The 20,779-nt window shown below is 37.0% G+C and overlaps 2 protein-coding genes and 1 pseudogene across 5 annotated transcripts; all 3 read left to right on the top strand.

Annotated features, from left to right (window-relative positions):
* Positions 1–2,008: 2,008 nt before the first annotated feature.
* LOC25480492 (COP9 signalosome complex subunit 8-like) lies at positions 2,009–5,814 on the top strand (annotated as a pseudogene).
* Positions 5,815–14,272: 8,458 nt separating this feature from the next.
* LOC25480493 (nuclear intron maturase 2, mitochondrial) lies at positions 14,273–20,726 on the top strand. 4 transcript variants are annotated; one of them, XM_039826732.1, is made up of 5 exons: positions 14,273–14,576; positions 15,294–15,380; positions 15,743–18,132; positions 19,110–19,221; positions 20,592–20,726. In XM_039826732.1, exon 3 carries the CDS (start codon positions 15,987–15,989, stop codon positions 18,123–18,125), a length of 2,139 nt encoding a protein of 712 aa, XP_039682666.1. In that variant the 5' UTR covers positions 14,273–14,576; positions 15,294–15,380; positions 15,743–15,986; the 3' UTR covers positions 18,126–18,132; positions 19,110–19,221; positions 20,592–20,726. The 4 variants fall into 4 exon arrangements, with proteins under 4 accessions (XP_039682666.1, XP_039682665.1, XP_039682663.1 ...); XM_039826731.1 differs by having other exon boundaries at positions 15,286–15,380; XM_039826729.1 differs by lacking the exon at positions 15,294–15,380.
* Positions 19,097–20,731, top strand: LOC120576063 (COP9 signalosome complex subunit 8). The gene is made up of 3 exons (XM_039827026.1): positions 19,097–19,221; positions 19,850–19,911; positions 20,592–20,731. Exons 1-3 carry the CDS (start codon positions 19,097–19,099, stop codon positions 20,729–20,731), a joined length of 327 nt encoding a protein of 108 aa, XP_039682960.1.
* Positions 20,732–20,779: the final 48 nt, after the last annotated feature.

The raw sequence follows: 20,779 nt of genomic DNA, 5'->3' as shown, positions 1-20,779 counted from the left end.
CACCTCTTATAAAACAACAATGTAAGAGTACACCACCTCTTATAGAACAACAACATAAGAGTACACCACCTCTCACAAAACACCTGAACATAAACAGTCACCAACAACAGCTTCAACTACGACTTCAACAACTTAGACAACATTAACAACTTAAGACTCCAATACTTTGGAAAGACAACTTACAACTTTACAACTTAGACCAATACCTGCAACTTGATCAATATACAACAACAACAGAAACAGTACAAGCAATTCACAACATAACAATATTAATGAAGAGCATCAACAACTTAAACATCATAAATTTTCCACATAAGGCATATAAATATTTCACATAACTAATAACAACAACATAGGCAGCACGTAAACATCTCAAGATATAACAACATCAAATGATAATCAACATCAACTTAAACATCTTATATAATTCACATAATGCATATACAAATATATTACGTTACTATCAACATTAAATCATATTATAACAGCTTCACAGATCATCGGTAATATTATATTCAACCTCCATTCCTACCCCAAGGATCAACTCTTAACATAGGTTAAATACTCTTAAACACCTTAATTGAACTCCTAGTACCTCTAGTTTTGAGGTTTGGAATTATTCCCTAAGTTTTGGATTAACTTAGAAACGGTTATGCTGAATTTTCATAAAATTTCACTAAGACCTCCTTGGAGTATTTTCATCATATCTCAAAAACCAAAAATCATTTTCAAGTCAAACCAATGCCATTGGAAAGCTAACAAAATTATCTACAACTTTCATGAAGACTCCCAAACCTAATTCAGAACAGAAAATTCCAGAAAAGTTGATTTTCCTATGCTCGTGAAAAGAGGACGACTGTGTTGATCCCTGCTGACCCCTGTGTAGTAATTTGATCATATTTTGAGTTCTATGTGCTTAAATCGAGTGCCTCCAAAGCCGAGTGACAGATAACATCCATATCTACAACTTTCGTGAAGGCACCTAAACCCAGTTCGAAACTTAAACTTGTCAAACTGAGACAATAAAAACGTGTTTTGCACACTGACAGCAAAATCGCAGTTCAGCTGCGATTTCGCCTTTGGGGAAATCTTTTCGACTCCGTTTTCGATCCAATACTCTCCAAACATGACCCTAATCATTACCCTATGATCACCCTATCATTATAACACTAATTATTCATCAACCTACTGTATTATCCACTCTTTTTAAGACTAGAAACTCAATTCACCTAAACTAGTTTTCTTTAATTCTCAACTTTCAATTTCATCTTTTAATTCTAATCTCTCAAATTCTAAAACCTCAACCTACAACCATGTTAAATTCATCTTCAGAATCACATACTCATAATTATTGAAGGTTAGTCCCACCCTTACCTTAGTATTGATGATCGGCGGTCTCTCTCTCACTCTTGGTTCTCTTCTTTTCTTGTTTTCTCTCTTTTTCTCCAAGAAGCAGTTTCGTAAAAACTTTTCCAAACCTAGTTTCCTCCTTATATCTCTTCTCAATCCACTTTATCTTATTTCCTCTATTTCCACTAAACTCTTATAAATTCAAAAACAGCCTCACATCTCAATATTTATTTTATTTTCAAATTTTATTCTAGTAAATAATAAAATAAATCTTTAAATAAAATATCAACACATCACATAATCATATAAAATCACATAAATCATCAAATTATATTTCTTTGTCTCTCTAATTTATATGATATATAAGTGAAAAGGAAATGAAAGTACAAAAGATGGTGTACATAACCAAACCCCTCGAGGAAATAAAAAGTAAGAGAAAGATCAATTATTCAATTGAAAACCTTTGAAAGTACTTATGCCAAGTATGATAGGGTAATTTTCTTTTAATTTATGATGGAGAGAGTAATCTATTACTACTATCATCGCATCGAATTGAGGTATGAATGCAAAGTTTGGTTTTGTAGATTTTTTTACTCATGTCATTTTTTAGGTTATGATTTTAATTTTCCCAATTCGATTATTTTACTCGTTTAGGGTTTTGATCTGAAACCAGTATTTGTGAAGAGAGAAGAACGTAATGGATTTATCAGCAGTGAAAACCGCATTGTAATCCAAATCTTACGACAAAATTGCTGATATCTGCGATAATCTAATGCTTCAGTTTCGTTACTTTCTTTCACTCTCACTCAGGTTGCTGCCAACGGTGTTGCTTTTCACGACGAATGGCCCTACGCTGTTCATCTTCTGGCTCACTTCTATGTTCATGACACGTAATCTATTTTCCCTCTACTTAATTTTATTATTCAAAATGTATACAAATAAATAATGAAGATGGAAGTGTTATATGCTTCAAGTTAAATTAGTTTAATGTTGGATTGATATATTGCTACTGTTATAATCTTTGTTTTATAATTGACAATAGGCTGTTAGAATTGACTTATTTTAGTTTACCTACTTACATTAGCATTTGTGAGACTCGCCCGATTGGGTTGGACTTATTTACTTACATAAGCCCTTGCGAGACTATTTGGTAGATTTATAGAAACAACCTATGACATGTCTATAAGTTGTTTTCAGTTTATTTCCATAAGCTCTCCGGGATTGCTTATGAAATGAAATAGCTTATAGCTTATATGAAAATAGTTTGACTTTATTTTATTTTATGCTATAGAAACAGCTATGCATAAGTATTTATATGAGAAGCACTAATGCTATAGACGTTTAATTAAGTTGTTTATCCAAACAGGATCAGTATTTTGGAAGGGATGGGGTTGGTTATATCTTATGTCTTGTAACTTCTTTGATTTTAGGTTTTCATGTTTTCTGTTGTGATATTACAGCAACAGTGCTCGTTTTCTATGGAAAACAATACCTTCTTCAATCAAAGAAAGCAACCCTGAAGTCAATGCTGTGTGGAAAATTGGTCAACAGCTTTGGTTAAGGAACTATGGTGGAGTGCATGAGGCGGTCCGTGGTTTTGAGTGGAGTCCAGAACTCCAAGGCTTCATTTCTGCTTTCTCAGGCAAGCATTTAAGAATTTTTGATTTTTTTAATTTTGTTAGCAGAGCTTTGAAAGTTCTGTAGAAAGAAACTCTTTGATCTTCACTATATTTTAGGCATGATTCTGTTCAATTTATCTTCACTTAAAATATCTTCTTAAAACTATAGCTGTATAAGCTGTTACCATAGACTCCTAATTATCTAAACGTAGCCCTTGCTTTTATTATAACCCATTATATCTTGTTAATTTTGTCAGCAGACTATATTTTATCATGAAAGTAAGCCATTTCTGTGTGGGACGATCACTAAACCATTGATGTATTGATTATTGAATCTGTAGTATTGTTGGTTGTTTACATTACTGTATTTAGTGTTCAAGATAGTGGCATGTTGCTATGGATGGAAACAAGTGGCTAAAAATTGTTATTGATTGTTTGCACTGCTGTGTATAGTCTTCAAGATAGTTGCATGTTGCTTTAGTATGTTATGGATGGAAACATTGCAAAAAGTTGAATTGGTTTGATCGGAAAAAAGTGTAATATAGTTTGAACTTGGGAAGAACAGTGATTGATCACTTGTTTTTGGCTGTTATCTTCCTCTTTAAATATAACTCAAAAGAGTTTGATGAATAATATAATTTCTTTGGCCAACATGAAATGTTGATGAAGGTGCCATGGATCACATAAAATTTAGTAAACTAGTAATGTACCACTCCTGCAATAACTTCTGCAATTGTTTTATTATGTTTCTTGCTTTTCAATTTATTTTCTAAGCAGGTTGACTGCAAAAGTCTTTTGCATCTATATGTTTTTTTTTTCTTCTAAAGAAGAGTTGTACAGCACAAAAGTTAATACAACCAATATGCTTTTTCCAGACCTTTACACAAAGGAGATTTTTCACCTTCTTGTATCTGCTTATTCTACAATAAGTGTTGAAGATGTTGCTTTATTTCTGGGAATGAGTGAGGATGCTGCTACAAGTTGTAAGTAGTTTTATGTTCATTTTTAAATCAAACAATGCTTGTCTATTTGTTTTAGCACCTCTTGCATCATAAACAATGTTTACGTGATAATTTTTTTTTACATTAAATAACATCCACAAGCAATCAATGCATTTATTATAACTTGATTGGGGTCAACGTTATTTCTGCATGACTAGATGAAGTTCATTAATGCCCGGCCTCTATCCTTTCTCGACGACCCTTGGAACTGAAAATAGTCCTTTGAATCTTGCACTTGGATACACAATGTGTTCAGTGAAGACACTCAGATACACAATGTGTTCAGTGAAAGTGGATTCCAATTCTCCTTGTTATATTCCATGCCACTACTGTCAATATATCTACTAACTAATTAGATTTTTAGCTAGACTGCAGAGTAGCTAATCAAAATTTTATGCTAAAATGTGATGAGCAATAAGAGAATCTTCTAAGGTTCCTCATGTGCCACATGATGTAATTAATGAAAGTCATCTAGATATAGCTGACAGTCCTGTTAGTGACATATATGTTGGATCTTTATCAGCGTAGCTTCTGCACTCAATCTTTAACCTCTTAAATGGTTTAATCTTATATTTGTGTCTCACTTTATTGGGTTTGGATTTAAGGTGTATTGACACTGTAGAAACCACGGTTTGGAAATATATGTTTTTTTACGGAGAGCAGTTGCTGAATTTGAGGCTAACTGTTTCTTGAAATTCTAAGTATCTGACAAGTATACACTTGGAATGAGGAGAAAAGAGAAGGAAATAGAATGAATATTGGATTATCAATTCAAGAAGTCAGTCAGTGAAAAATGGAGGAGAAAATAATGGGGGTGGGAACCAAAAGGAAAAAAATGAATGAAAGATTAAAACTTCCCTGCACTATCTAATATTATCAGTTTAACTTTTCCCTCTCCTAGAAACAGTAGAACTTGGATATTGGTTATATTTTGTGCTTGGATTGAGAAATTAATCAAAATTATATTTGAAGCCCAAATCAACGTGATAATTGGCATTTGATGATGAATTGGTGTTGTCATACAGCGGCTATCGTGGTGCTTTAGTGCCATAACGTGGCGGAATTTTGACAAACCGCTATTGCTCCCCAGCGATACGCGATTAAGTCCAAAATGATGTCAACTTGCAACTGTATAGGTACTATAACTCTGTAGTGTAGCGGAATTTGAACAATCCACTATTTTCCACCATCTACAATTGACAACACTGGTCAATCTGGCAGGCTGGAAGTGATCATGACAACTACTAACAATGAGCTATCTTGGAAACTGCAACCTCTGCTTGTGTAGTCTTATTTTTGCTGCCTTTTGAAAAATTAATCAAGCATTAAATTATATCAACCATCTCTTCCCTTTCTATGATATCATTATAGACTTTTTGATTGTATGATTGTAGATGTACTACAACAAGGTTGGACCGTGGACAATGCCTCTCGGATGCTTACTGTGAAGAAGCAGCCTGTTGTGTCAGTGCAGAAACTTGATCCTCGCAAATTGCAACAGCTGACAGAATATGTCTTCCATCTTGAGCATTGAAGCTTTTAATCTTGTGAAGGAATTAGACGAATGTTTTTCTGAAACTCTTCAATCACGTGATCCACCTTTTGAAGGTGTATGAAAGTGCATATATTCTATTGATAGTTTTGGAAACAAGGCAGAATCTTTCTTGTGTTTTAACTTGAGCTCTGATTAGATGAATTTTGCATGGCACTTCTGGTAGTTATTGAACATGCCGTTTTCTTGTATGATAGCGAAACGTAAAGAATTTTGCTGATTAAACCTGCTTTCGAGAAATCCAGTTACTCTGTATATTCTTTAGTACAGTGAATATTTTTTCATGGGATTATTATGTGAGAGTTGCTGTTTACACATATGCTTGGGCTGAAAAACACATGTAAAAGACGAAAATGCCCCTGCGGTAGTTAACTACCGAAGTTTGGAACCGGTTGCAGTTAACTACCGAAGTTTCTTCGGCAGTTAACTGCCGATGAAAAAACGACAAAAAAAAAAACCTCGGCACTTAACTGCCGAGGAACTCATCAAACTTTTTTTTCTTTTTAAAACAGAGTACTTCCTACAAACTTGAAATGATACTTCCTACAAAAATAATACTTACTTTTCTGCCATAAAATGTCATTGTGTCACCATCCATGGCAAATAGAAATTGGTTTGTAACATTTGGCAAAATATCCACCACTAATATGATGTCTCGGAAATAAATTGCTATTAATTGATTGCAATGATTCTTTAGGCATGTTTATATAAAAGTACTATGTATATTCTGTACATATTTATAACAAATCAGCAACAATGCTGAAAAAGGAAAAACAAATGTTCATGAGTTCCTCGGTACTTAAGTGCCGAGGTTTTTTTTTTTGTTTTTTCCGTCGGCAGTTAATTACCGAAGGGAAGAAACTTCGGTAGTTAACTGCAGCCGGTTCATTATTTCGGTAGTTAACTGCCGAGGGGTCATTTTCGTCTTTTACTAGTGTTTCTCAGCCTTATAACATGTGTAAACAGCAATTCTCTTATTATGTTACTTGTAGGCGGGGTAATACTGATAGTTAATACGTATTTTCATCATAATTGGATTTAGATTGCTACTTTCTAGACCAACTAACCTGACAGCGAAACTGTTAACTAGTTAAATAAGGAAAGCTAAGATCTCACAACGTTGAATTTAACGTGTTACAACTTACAATAGTTCTTGGAACCTCTTTAACTAAAAATATTAGTTCTTGGAACGGTAATTTTAGAATTTTTTCAATTTGGCCATACTATTGCGCTGCCCAACATTAGTTGACCTGCAAACTTGTGGTAAGCACATTAATCTAAGACGGTGATGACAATGATAATCGCAAACATGCCTTATCAGCAATATATATTTAAAATCATGGCCCGGAACTATCCATAATTTGGAGAATAATTCTAAGAAATAAAGCCAAAGCTTTGAGTTTCCGATGCGTTAGCATATTTTAGCATAAAACTACTTATATTTAAAGATAACCTAAACAATTTGGTCCTCAAGAATCAGCAACAAAATTTGTTAACCAAAAAATATTATGCATGAATATAAGCAATGTTCAGAATCAAATATAATGTTTCAGCTTATAGCTAGTAAATACGACCTCACCACCATTTTCTCCACCGATATCTTTGTCTACCGCATGTAGTCATATGCAATAGACAATCCTTTCCATTAATTTGTAACCTTTCCATTAATTTGTAATTGGATAGTCTAAATCACACATTCAAAAATTCACCTTTAAATAATCTCAAATATCGATAAAGATTTGACTGTCAATAACAGTTTTACCGTGACAGATAAACCTTATGTTTTATTATCATTATTATATTATAAAATATAATATCAAGTGATGTGATGTGATGTGATGATTGCACTAGTGACTTGGGTTCATATAATTTGGACCGGTTATACTTTAGGTTCAACATGGACCACTCAAATGACCTACTAATGTAGGTTTGAAACCAGTCAAAAGTTCTGAAGCACACAACAAGTGAATCGTACCAACCTGGAAGCTATTATTATTGAGAAATAATATTTGTACAATCATTTTGTGGCAATTTTTTGACAACTCTCTCTCTTTCATACTTACATTATAATTTTATTCTCTCTCTTCATTTTTCTCTTTCCTTTATTTTTGATCAATAAAAAAAGAGAAAAATGAAGTTGTCATCGTAGTTGTAAAAAATGGTTGTTCAAATATCACTTTTTTTTTTTTTTTGGTACATCACTACTCATTATTATTATTAAATTTAAAAATAAATAACGTGTATAATAGACACCTGATTGTTGTCCCTCCATTAGAACGGTCGAAACTATTACAATTTATAAATCAAAAAGTTAAAATTAAAAATTTAATAAAGTCTATGGGTAAAAAAAACTAAGTAAAAAATGAGAGAACGTGAGGCGAGCGAACGTGAGGCGAGGGTGCGCCTGCGAGGGGGCCGGCCGTTCCAACGGTGGCAACCGCGCCGGTGGCATTCTCCTGTTGAGAGAAACACAGGGGGGGTTAGGGTTCATGCCAGGGCGGCATATATTGAGAGTGGGGGGGATAGGGGTGGATGGTCTGTTGTGCGGTCTCGGAAGTGGAAAGCGACGCAACCGGAGGATCGAGGATGGGACTGGTTCAGAGATTCAGAGAGGCAGGGACGGCTGGTTCAGGGAAGAGGGTTTGCAGATCAGAATTCTGGTAGGTCAGTTTGGGCAGCGCGCGGCCAGGCTAGGGTTTATGATCATTCACGTAAGCATGCTGCGGACAGCAAGGGTTACTCAGCGAATTCTCGTGACAGAGTCTCCTTCTATTTCACAAATATCCCTCAACGTGTTCCTGGTCATCGTTTACGTCATTATTTTGAGGTATGTGGTATTCTTTCAGATGTGTTTGTAGCTAGACGGCTTAATGCACGTGGTCAGGTTTATGGGTTTGTTAGATATGTGAATGTGAAAAATAGAGACAAACTAGGACAGGCTTTGAATAACATTTGGATTGGAGACTGCCGTATATGGGCTAGGGAAGCAAGGTTTGATAGGTTTGCGGCTTTTGATGAGGAATGTAGGAAGGATAATTTGATTAGTAGTAGTTCTTTGAAGGGTGTGGAGGTTCAGCCAGTAGTGATAACTCATGGAGAAGGGATTGAGAATGTGAGGGTGAGAAAGGAGGAGGAGGTGGAGAAGGAGAGTGACGGGAATACTGTGGTAAAGTCTGGTATGGAGGATGGTAAGTTGGATGAAAAAAAGATAGTTGAAAATAATAAAATAGAAAAGAAAATGGATGAAAATAATATAGTTGAAAATAATAAAAAAGAAAAGAAGGGTGAGGATGAGGGAGTTAAGGAGAAGGAGAGTCTTGTTTTATGTTATAACTCGAAAGCGGAGGATCGGTTGTGGGCTAGTGGAGGTATGGTGGCAAGGGTGTTATCGGGTGACTCATCGTTATCCTTACAGCATAGGGTGGAGGATGCTGGTTTCTCAAATGTTGTTGTTATTCCTTTGGGAAGTGATAGGGTTTTTTTGTATTGTTTGGGAGATGAGGATATTTGGAATGTTTTCAATGATGCTATTCATTTTTTTGGGATGCTCTTTGGGGATTTGCATAAATGGTCACTAGTGGATCTTATTTATGAAAGGGGTGCTTGGTTACGGATTTATGGTGTTCCTTTACATGCATGGAACAATTCATTTTATCAATTATGTGTGGCAAAGTGTGGAAGATTTATTCGTTCTGATGGGTGTACGGAGGATAGGGGGCGGTTGGATTACGCTCGTGTTCTTATCTCGACATCGCTTTTGGAGGTTATTGATAATTCTTGTGAGGTTATTATTGATGGAGTTAAACTTGATCTAAAGTTGGTGGAGGAGTGGGGTTGTAATCTAGGGGAGGATGCTTTTTTGTCAGATGAGAATGTGGAGGCACCTTCGGAAGCTTTTCCTAATTTCCAAGATGATATCGAAACAGACGCGTTTAAACAGGATATTGATTTTTTTGTGGATGATTTGAATGAAGATTGGAGGAAAGGGTGTGGTTCGAATGATGCTGCGGGTACTGTGTCTTGTAATGAGGACTTTTTTGGGAAGAAGTTGCAGCCCTCGGTGGAGAATAAGGAACCGGCCTTGGTCAGGGTGGCGGATTGTGTTGGTAAGGAAGTAAACTCATTATCTCATGGTGTCACTCGTTCGGTTAAGGTGTGTCCTACTTCTAGTGTGCCTTCTTCAAAATCGAAACTTAATGATAAGAAGCAGATGGGGGTCTCTTTTAAGCATTCGGCGGGTTTTGTTAAAAGAATTGCTCGGTTACCTTCGAAGGATAGAAAGGAGATTTTGAAAATTCTACGAAAAAGAGATCGAAAAAAAAAGGCTTTGATCAAGACTTCTTTGGCAGTAAATAATTCAACCTCTACTTCTAATAACTCGTCCAATGCGTCGGTGAACAAAGATTGGGAGCATTGGGTGGTTCTTCATGATAAAAAGGAGAAGGTGGAGGAGGATGTGAGGAAGTTGGGTAAGTTGTTGGGTGCTTCAGTTAAGGGTGATAATTTAAATGGTTTCAATTTGTTGACTAAGGAGGGTAGACGAGGGTTGAGGGCGGAGCGAGGGAGTATGGATGGGGAAGATGTGGAGGTGGTTAGTAGGGGTGGTGGGGATGAAATGTAAGTGGAGGTGGGGAAGTGGTGGGTGGGGGTGGAGTCTAGGTGCTTATGAAGATTTTCTCTTATAATGTTAGGGGGTTGGGTGGTTTTGAGAAAAGAGCGGAGGTGCGGCATTTGGTTCAAGATAAGCAACCGTTTGTGTTATGTCTACAAGAATCTAAGTTGGGTTTGGTTGATAATTTTACAGTTAAATCGGTGTGGGGCAGTAATTGTTGTGGGTATTCCTATCAACCTTCTGTTGGGGCTTCAGGAGGGTTATTATCTATTTGGGACTCGTCCGTGGTGGAGGTTTGGTGTACTGTGAGTTTCAGACATGTTTTGATTATTAAAGGGAGGGTGTTATTGTCAGGTCAAGAATTTATTATTGTTAATGTTTATGCTCCTTGTGATTTTGCTGCAAAACAAGTTTTATGGGCTCGTCTGTCTGATTTTATTTTGAATAACAATGAAGCTAATATTTGTGTGTGTGGGGATTTCAATTCTATTAGAGTGGCGGAAGAGAGAAGAGGTAGGAATATGATTTTCAGACAAGTAGATGCTGACCAGTTTAATGAGTTCATTGAAGGAAATTTTCTGATTGATTTACCGCTGTGTGGTAGATTATTTACTTGGTTTCGGGGTGATGGTATCTCTATGAGTAGAATTGACAGATTTCTGGTGTTTGCTAAGTGGAGTGAATCTTGGCCTAACTGTATTCAAGTTGCTTATCAGCGGGGTTTATCCGATCATGTTCCCCTTGTTTTATTTGTTGATGACTCAAATTGGGGTCCTCGTCCTTTGCGTTTGTTAAAGTGTTGGTCCGAGTATGCCGGTTATGGTGATTTTGTTTGAGAAAAATTGAATTCATTCGACTTGGAAGGGTGGGGCGGCCATGTGCTGAAATTGAAGCTTAAGATGATTAAATTGTGTCTTAAGGAGTGGCATCAACTACATTCCAAGAATATTGATGGTCAGATTGGGAAGATTAAAAATAAAATTTCTATTCTGGACACTAAGGCGGAGGAATGTGAGTTGGTGGAGGAAGAATCTAAGGAGCTTCGTGATTTGTCTGTTGAGTTACATTCTATGTCACGTGTTTTTACTAGTATGAATTGGCAGAAGGCTAGGATGAATTGGATGAGGGAGGGGGATGCGAACTCTAAATTTTTTCATAATGTAATGTCTGCAAGACAACGAAGAAATGCGTTACAGGTGATCCATGTTGATGGCGTGTTGGTGGAAGGAGTCCAAGGCATTCGAACAGCAGTTTTTAATCATTTTGCAAGCCATTTCCGTAATATTGATATGGTGCGGCCAGGTGTGGATGGTTTCAACTTTCGAAAGCTTTCTGTTATCCAAGCTGGGAGTCTGGTTCGGCCTTTTACTTTGGATGAGATTAAAAAGGCGGTTTGGGACTGTGATAGTTTTAAGAGCCCGGGTCCAGATGGTATTAATGTGGGGTTCATTAAAGATTTTTTGAATGAACTTAAAGATGATTTGTTGAGGTTTTTTGTGGAGTTCCATCGAAATGGGAAATTAACGAAGGGTGTAAATTCGACGTTCATTGCTTTGATTCCGAAGGTGGTTAGTCCTCAAAGGTTAGCTGATTTTCGTCCCATTTCTCTTGTGGGTTGCATGTATAAATTGTTAGCTAAGGTCCTTGCTAATCGCCTTCGTAGTGTTCTGGATTTTGTGGTGTCGGATGCTCAGTCAGCCTTTGTTCGAGGTAAGCAAATTTTGGATGGTATTCTTATTGCTAACGAGGTTGTTGATGAGGCTAGGCGTATGAAAAAAGAATTATTACTTTTTAAGGTTGATTTTGAAAAGGCCTGTGACTCGATTGATTTTAAGTACATTAATTCGGTGATGGTGAATATGAATTTTCCAACTCTTTGGAGAAAATGGATTATGGAATGTATTGGCACAGCCTCTGCAGCAGTTTTGGTTAATGGGTGTCCGACGGAGGAGTTCCCGATCCTGAGGGGTCTTAGACAGGGGGATCCTCTTTCCCCTTTTTTGTTTTTACTGGCGGCCGAGGGGTTTGATGTTATGATGAAGGCCTCTGTGTCGAATGATTTGTTTCAACCGTATGGGGTAGGAGTTCAAGGGGAGGTTAAACTTTCTCATCTTCAGTTTGCCGATGATACTCTTATTATTGGTGAGAAGTGTTGGTTGAATGTTCGTACGATTCGGGCGGTGTTACTTTTTCTTGAGGAAGTGTCAGGGTTGAAGGTTAACTTTAATAAAAGTATGTTGACTGGTGTTAATATTCCTAACTCATGGTTATCAGAAGCGGCTGCAGTGTTGAATTGTAAAACTGGGATACTTCCTTTTTTGTATTTGGGCCTGCCTATTGGTGGTGATGAGAGAAAGCTCTGTTTTTGGAAACCTGTGTTGGATCGTATATCTGCTAGAGTGTCGACATGGAATAATAAGTATTTATCTTTTGGTGGTCGTCTGGTTCTCTTGAAGTCAGTCCTATCCTCTCTCCCGGTTTACTTTCTTTCCTTCTTCAAGGCCCCTACAGGTATCATCTCCTCTATCGAATCTCTTTTTTAAAAAATTCTTTTGGGGTGGGTGTGAGGGTTCTAACAAAATTGCCTGGATTAATTGGGATTCTATTTGTCTACCCTTGAGTCGTGGTGGTTTAGGGGTCTGGAAATTAGGGGATTTTAATCTGTCGTTATTAGGTAAATGGTGTTGGTGGATAAGAATGGCCTGTGGTACAGAGTTTTAAAGGCTCGGTATGGGGAAGTTGGGGGTCGGATTAAGGAGGGAGGGCGTCTTTCCTCTAGGTGGTGGAGACTGATTTGTAGGGTGAGGGATGGTACGGGGTTATTGGTGGGAAGTTGGTGGGAAGATAACATTAGAAGGGTGGTAGGTAATGGTCGTGACACTTTTTTTTGGACTGATAATTGGTTGGGTGATGTTCCGTTAAAAATTCAGTTTAGTCGTCTTTTTGATTTAGCTGTTAATAAGGAGTGTTCGGTGGAGGATATGGCGAGAGCGGGGTGGGATGTTGGTGGAGGTGGTTGGGAGTGGAGGCGCCGTTTATTTGCTTGGGAGGAGGAAGGCGTGAGGGATTGTGTCAATTTGTTACATAACATTGTTTTGCAGGATAATATTCAGGACCAGTGGAGGTGGTTACTTGATCCTATTCATGGTTATACGGTTAAGGGGACTTATTGTTTCTTAACCAATACGGAGGTTCCGGTGACTGATGTTGTAGGTCTTGATGTATAGCATAAATGTGTTCCTTCCAAGGTGTCTGTGTTTGCTTGGCGTCTTCTTCAAGACAGAGTTGCTACTCGCGCTAATCTGGTGCGCCGTCGAGTTTTACAAGCTACTGATAATTTGTGTGTTGGTGGATGTGGCTACTCTGAGACGGCGAATCATCTTTTTTTTCAGTGTACTTCTTTTGGGCAGGTCTGGTATTTTGTGTGCCAGTGGCTTGGTATACCTTGCGTTTTTCAGGGCTCGGTTAAACGACACTTTCTTCAGTTTAGCCAGATGGCAGGGATGACGCATCATTCTCATGTTTTTATGAAGGTTATTTGGTTGGCTTGTGTTTGGGCAATCTGGAAGGAGAGAAATAACTGTGTTTTCAATATGGTGGTTATCAATCCTGTTAACATTTTTGAAAGAGTGAAGTTGTTGTCTTTTCTTTGGCTTTCATCCAACATGGCTAGTTTTTCGTTTGGTTTTCATGATTGGTGGCGTTTTCCACGGTTTTGTATGGGTATTATGTAATCTATTGTAGCTTTCAGCTTTCTTGGCATCACTTTTAGGTGCTTTTGTTTGTAACAGACTTTAGGTGTTTTTTCACTTTTGCACACCTTGTGCAGGGCGATTCACCTTTCTTTTGAGCAATATATCCCATTTTGATTTGTTCAAAAAAAAAAAAAAAAAAAAGTCTATGGTGCATCATCGACAATATTGATCCAGTTTAGACATTTAGTGTTAAAAATTTAATGGTGATGACCAATAACCAACGACAGGATATATATAAGGGAGCAATTTACAAATTTTAATAATCATGAGATCATTTCGAAACAAAGAATTAAGTTAAGGGACAGACTATCTATTTTTTTATTTTTTTTATTTTTTAGTTTTTGTAAAAAAGTGAAAAACAATAAGTGGCTTAAGAAGGGTTTTATTATCATTGTTGTTACCATCAACGCTCAGCTCACTCACCACACGACCATATTTCCTTTCACAACCTTCACCTTATGTTAGAGAATCAGGGGCTGTATGAACATGTATTCAATTTAGCTTCACCATAAGCAGCAACAAGTATTTCAATTCTTCTCATGTGAATCATATTATCTCAGTTATTCTCCTCTTCTCACTGACGACTCACTCGCCTCACCCTAACGTCTGTATTATCTCATCCTTGTGTTTACTCTCCCGCTGTTTTCTCTCGTCTCTCTCTCACCTCTTGTTGTTAGATAAGCTAAGGTAAGCCAATTGATTCTCCAATTTCTCATTTCTTCTCTATTTGAATTGGATTAAGTATTTTGTTTTAATGTGCTCCAAGTGTTCGACAAAATGCTGAATGATTAAATTTCTGTTACTTTAATGGTGAGAAAAGACTTTGTATGTACGTGTGTTTGTATTTAATTATTTATGGTTCTAAGTTTGTTTCATTTTGGAGCAAAACAAAAGATTAAGTTTGATAATTTGAATGAAAAGAGATGTTATGAATCATTAACAATTACTTTGGTTTTAATTGTAAATGTTTCTATTTCTATAAATTTTGTGCATATCACTTGCTTGATAATTTGCATGAAAAGGGATGCGATGAATCATTAACAATTACTTTGGTTTTAACTGTTAATGGTTCTATTTCTACGAGTTTTGTTTACGTGCTAGGGTTGTATAAGTGTTTGATGTGATTTAATTAGGTAGAAGATGGAAGTTTTGTATGGAACTCGAAATTTTCTTGAGGAAGTTTTATATGCAAATCTTGATATTGTAAGTGATGTGATGTAAGTTTATGATAAGTGATGATAATGTTATATTATCTGACTAGTAGCTGATAGGAGTCTAGTGAGAGAAATTCTGTTAATGGGGATTAATCCTAGAGCTAAGTAATTGTAAATATAACATTGAGGAGGTAAAAATTTCTGCATGTTTTTGTTGCTAAAAAGAATGCTACTGTTGTAAGTACCTTAGGCCAAAACTCTGTCTTCCAACTTCGTCTTCTTCTTTCCGCAACGAAACGTTACGATGAACATGCTGGATTGTTCTCGAATCTAAAAGGTGCGAAAAAATTATCCTCCCTAATCCTCATGTTATTTAAATTATCCTTACCGAAACAACAAGTTTTGTCTATAATGTTAGAATTAATTTGATTTTAATGAGTTTTAATGGGTGGAACGGTGGATTTTGTGTCTATATTTTAAAGCTGAAAAAGTTAAATTTGAGCATAAACCTGAGTAATTTACCATTATTACTGTAAATTTGTTGACCAAATACCAAACTGTGAATCTGTAAAAAGACAGGAATTTGTTTGACTGAAGTTTTAATGGGTGGATTTTTTTTGATAATTAATAAACAATTGATTTGTGTTGAATGTTGGTTTATTGATTGTTGCTAACATAAAAACTGTGTCTGAAATTCAGGAAGAACACGTATAATTGTTACCGGCTGTGGAAGTGAAAAATGGATGATGCCGTATCAAATCCATGTTACCCTTGATGCAATATTACATGATGAAGCCATCAGAAAAACTTTGAGAAGAATCCCAAAACGCAAGCCATTGATTGATTTGCAGAAGTAGCTTCAAGGGTTTTTGTTGGGTTTTTCTCTTCTACTCCTAAGAAAGAAATGAAGTCACCTTAATTTCATTTCACTCTTCTTCAAACAATGTATCGACACCACCGTTTCACTCTCTCCACTCTCCGCTATCTCACCCACACAAATCCATTTCCATTCCACTCACACCCCCCTCGCCACTTCTCCACCACTCCCTTCCGCCGTCCACCACCCGACCCAAACGACCCTTCCACCCTCCTTAAGGAAGACGCTTTCTCGCTCATCTCCAATCTCTGGATCGAAAACTTCCGCCAACCCGATAAACTCATCACCAACCTCTCCTCCACCCTCCGCCGCTTCGAACTCTGGCTCCTAGCTTACCAGAAAGTCACCACCGATGAAACCGGTTCCTACACCCCTCGGTCCTCCATCCAACGCTCTGAACTCGAAAACCTCCTCGCTCTTCGTAACGCCGTCGTTGACGGCAATTTCAAATGGGGCTCCCGTCTCAAATTCTTCATCAAATCACCCATTGATAAAACCGATCACGATTCCTTATCCAAAAGAAAAATCAAAATCATCTTAAACACCACACAACCTACACCTTTTCAAGATAGAATTGTTCAGGAGGTTTTATTAATGATTCTTGAACCAATTTATGAACCTAGGTTTTCAGAGAAATCGTATGCTTTTCGTCCTGGGAGGACGCCGCATACGGTTTTGAGGGTGATAAGAAGGAATTTCGCAGGCTATTTATGGTATTTGAAAGGTGATTTGAGTACTTTGTTGGATGGAGTAAAAGTAGGGTTAGTGATTAATTCTGTTATGAGAGATGTTAGGGATAAGATGGCTGTGGATTTGTTGAAATCCGCGTTGGTTACGCCGGTTGTAACGAGTAAGGTTGATGATAGGGAGGTGAAGAAGAAGAAGAGGAAGTATCAGAAAAAGAGGGTTTTGAATGAGGATGAGCCAAAGCCGGATCCTTATTGGTTGGATACTTTTTTTGGATTTGCGCCTGAGGAAGCTGAGAAGGTTCCGAGTTGGGGTCATTGTGGTGTTTTGAGTCCGCTTTTGGCAAATATTGTTTTGGATGAGTTGGATCGTTGGTTGGAAGGGAAAATGAAGGAGATTTACGTTCCTTCTAAGAGTGATGTTATATGGAATAGTCCCGAAGGGGAAGCTGAGCAAGGGAACACTTCTTGGCCGGAGTTTGTGCCGACTAGTGGACCGGATAAAACTAGGAAGATGGATTTTATAAGATATGGAGGTCATGTACTGATCGGTGTTCGGGGTCCTAGAGCAGACGCAGCGACGTTGAGGAAGCAGTTGATTGAGTTTTGTGATCAGAAGTTCATGATCAAGCTTGATAACGAATGCCTCCCTATAGAACATATAACCAAAGGTATAATGTTTCTTGATCATGTGCTTTGTAGGAGAGTTGTTTATCCGACACTTAGGTACACTGCAACTGGTGGTAAGATCATTAGTGAAAAGGGTGTAGGAACACTTTTATCGGTCACCGCGAGCTTAAAGCAATGTATTAGGCAATTTAGAAAGTTGAGTTTTCTTAAGGGTGATAGGGATCCTGATCCACAGCCTTGTTTTAGGATGTTTCATGCCACTCAAGCTCATACCAATGCTCAAATGAACAAGTTTTTGTCAACCATGGTTGAGTGGTATAGGTTTGCAGACAATAGGAAGAAGATTGTGAATTTCTGTTCTTATATCATAAGAGGTTCACTTGCAAAGCTCTATGCTGCTAAATACAAGCTTCGCTCGCGTGCGAAAGTATATAAGATTGGTGCTCGAAACCTGAGCCGTCCGCTGAAGGAGAAGAAAGGGCAGTCTCCTGAATACCAGAATTTGCTTAGGATGGGTCTTGCCGAATCAATTGATGAGCTTCAGTATACAAGGATGTCCCTCGTGCCTGAGACGGATTACACCCCATTCCCTGGTAATTGGAGGCCTGACCATGTAAACGCATTGCTAGAATACATAAAATTAGCAGATCCAAAGACTTCGGAGGAGCAACAGAGTTGCATCAGAGAACAAGGTCTTGTTACACCCCAAGATTATATTTCAATGCTTGTTTGGAATTACAAAAGGAACTCTCTTCCTATGGACCATTTCTCGTTAGCAAAGAGAGACGAAAGTGTTGTAGGGAATCAACATTTTCTAGCTTCCTCAAACCAGGACGACACAAGCAAAGAGGAAGAAAATGATGCAAGGATAAATGGAGCACAAATGTAACAGAAGGGTTGGTAATGTGCACTTGCATTGAAATGCTTTAATTATACTATTTTTTTATTTGTATGTGTTTTTTGAATAGGATCTTTCAAGATACTCTTGTTCTTTTACCTTCCTCCTCTTCCTCTCTGCTTTCTCTACCTTTTGATCTAATGTGTAGTCATTAAAGTGTGTTACAAGAATGATGAATGTTACAAATATAAAAGCCATTCACATGTGTTATGTACCTTTTGTTTGCTGGTTACTTCATGGATTATTGTTCGTTATTAGACGATGAAATATGTTGCCTGAGAAATTGTGATGTTACTTCACTTGTGTGTATGTTAAATGTTTGACGACTGCTACACAAATTTTATGATGTATGCTGCAAAACCGCCTGTTGTTGAGATGTTTGAAGCACTGCGGAGTTTCTTTATGGCGTGACATATTTCTGCCATTCACAGTGAAAGTGGATTCTAATTCTCCTTGTTGTATTCCATGCCACTACTGTCAATATATCTACTACTACTAACTAATTGAATTTTTAGCTAGACTGTAGACTGTTGAGTAGCTAATTGAATTTTATGTAGAGTAGTTACATGTTGCTTTAGTATGTTATGGATGGAAACATTGCAAAAAGTTGAATTACTTTGATGGAAAAAAGTGTAATATAGTTTCAACCTGGGAAGAACGGTGATTGATCACTTGTTTTTGGCTGTTCTCTTCCCCTTTAAATATAACTAAAAAAGAATTTGATGAATAATGTAATTTCTTTGACCAACATGTATTGTTGACGAAGGTGCCATGGATCGCATAAAATTTAGTAAACTAGTGATGTGCCACTTCTGCAATGACTTTTGCAATTGTTTTAATAAGTATGTTTCTTGCTTTTCAACTTATTTTCTATGCAGTTTGACTGCAAAAGTCTTTTGCATCTATATGTTTTTTTTCCTTCCAAATATGAGTTGTACAACGCAAAAGTTAATATCACCAACATGCTTTTTCCAGAACTTTACACAAAGGAGATTTTTCAGCTTCTTGTATCTGCTTATTCTACAATAAGTGTTGAAGATGCTGCTTTATTTCTGGGAATGAGTGAGGATGGTGCTACAAGTTGCAGGTAATTTTATGTTCATTTTTAAATCAAACAATGCATGTCTATTTGTTTTAGCACCTTTTGGATCATAAACAATGTTGTCCTGATATATATTTTTTTACATTAAATAACATCCACAAGCAATCATTGTATTTATTATAACTTGATTATGTTCAACATTATTTTTGCATGACTAGATGATATTCATTAATGCTTGGCCCTTATCCTTTCTTGACGACCGTTGAACCGAAAATAGTCCTTTTAATCTTGCACTCGGATACACAATGTGTTCAGTGAAAGTGGATTCCAATTCTCCTTGTTGTATTCCATGCCACTACTGTCAATATATCTACTAACTAATTGGATTTTTAGCTAGACTGTAGACTGTAGAGTAGCTAATCAAAATTTTATGCTAAAATGTGATGGGCAATAAGAGAATCTTTTAAGGTTCCTCATGTACCATGTGATGTAATTAGTGGAGGTCAAGTAGATATAGCTGAGAGTCCTGTTAGTGACATATATGTTGGATCTTTATTAGCGTAGCTTCTGCACTCAATCTTTAACCTCTTAAATGGTTTAATCTTATATTTGTGTCTCACTTTATTGGGTTTGGATTTAAGGTGGTTTGTTTTTGGGTCTATTGACACTGTAGAAACCACGGTTTGGAAATATATGTTTTTTTACGGAGAGCAGTTGCTGAATTTGAGGCTAACTGTTTCTTGAAATTCTAAGTATCTGACAAGTATACCCTTGGAATGAGGAGAAAAGAGAAGGAAATAGAATGAATATTGACACTGTAGAAACCACGGTTTGGAAATATATGTTTTTTTACGGAGAGCAGTTGCATCAGAGAACAAGGTCTTGAAGCTAATATTATCAGTTTAACTTTTCCCTCTCCCAGAAACAGTAGAACTTGGATATTGGTTATATTTTGTGCTTGGATTGAGAGAGAATAATCAAAATTATATTTGATGCCCAAATCAACATGATTATTGACATTTGATGATGAATAGGTGTTGTCATATAGCAGCTATAGAAGTGCTTTAGTGCCACAACGTGGCGGAATTTTGACAAACTGCTATTGCTCGCCAGCGATACGCAATTAAGTCCAAAATGATGTCAAATTGCAACTATATAGGCACTATAATGCTGTAGTGTAGCGGAATTTGAACAATCCACTATTTTCCACCATCTACAATTGACAACACTGGTCAATCTGGCTGGCTGGAAGTGAACATGACAATTACTTAAAATGAGCTATCTTGGAAAGGCAGCTCTGCTTGTGTAGTCTTATTTTTGCTGCCTTTTGAAAAATTAATCACGCATTAAATTATATCAACCATCTCTTCCCTTCCTATGATATCATTATAGACTTTTTGACTGTATGATTGTAGATGTACTACAACAAGGTTGGACCGTGGACAATGCCTCTCGGATGCTTACTGTGAAGAAGCAACCTGTTGCGTCAGTGCAGAAACTTGATCCTCGCAAATTGCAACAGCTGACAGAATATGTCTTCCATCTTGAGCATTGAAGATTTTAATCTTCTGAAGGAATTAGATGAATGTTTTTCTAAAACTCT

Source organism: Medicago truncatula, chromosome 6 (genome assembly GCF_003473485.1).
Source record: "Medicago truncatula cultivar Jemalong A17 chromosome 6, MtrunA17r5.0-ANR, whole genome shotgun sequence".
NCBI lineage: Eukaryota > Viridiplantae > Streptophyta > Magnoliopsida > Fabales > Fabaceae > Medicago > Medicago truncatula.
This window is presented reverse-complemented; position numbering and strand designations above follow the sequence as displayed.

Excerpts from the sequence above, each read along its gene's own strand:
- LOC25480493 (XM_039826729.1), top strand. The coding sequence starts at position 15,987 with ATGTATCGACACCACCGTTTCACTCTCTCCACTCTCCGCTATCTCACC.
- LOC120576063 (XM_039827026.1), top strand. The coding sequence starts at position 19,097 with ATGCTTTTTCCAGAACTTTACACAAAGGAGATTTTTCAGCTTCTTGTA. Across the intron at positions 19,222-19,849 it reads GATGGTGCTACAAGTTGCAG|AAACCACGGTTTGGAAATAT; the intron begins GTAATTTTATGT and ends TTGACACTGTAG. Across the intron at positions 19,912-20,591 it reads TGCTGAATTTGAGGCTAACT|ATGTACTACAACAAGGTTGG; the intron begins GTTTCTTGAAAT and ends GTATGATTGTAG.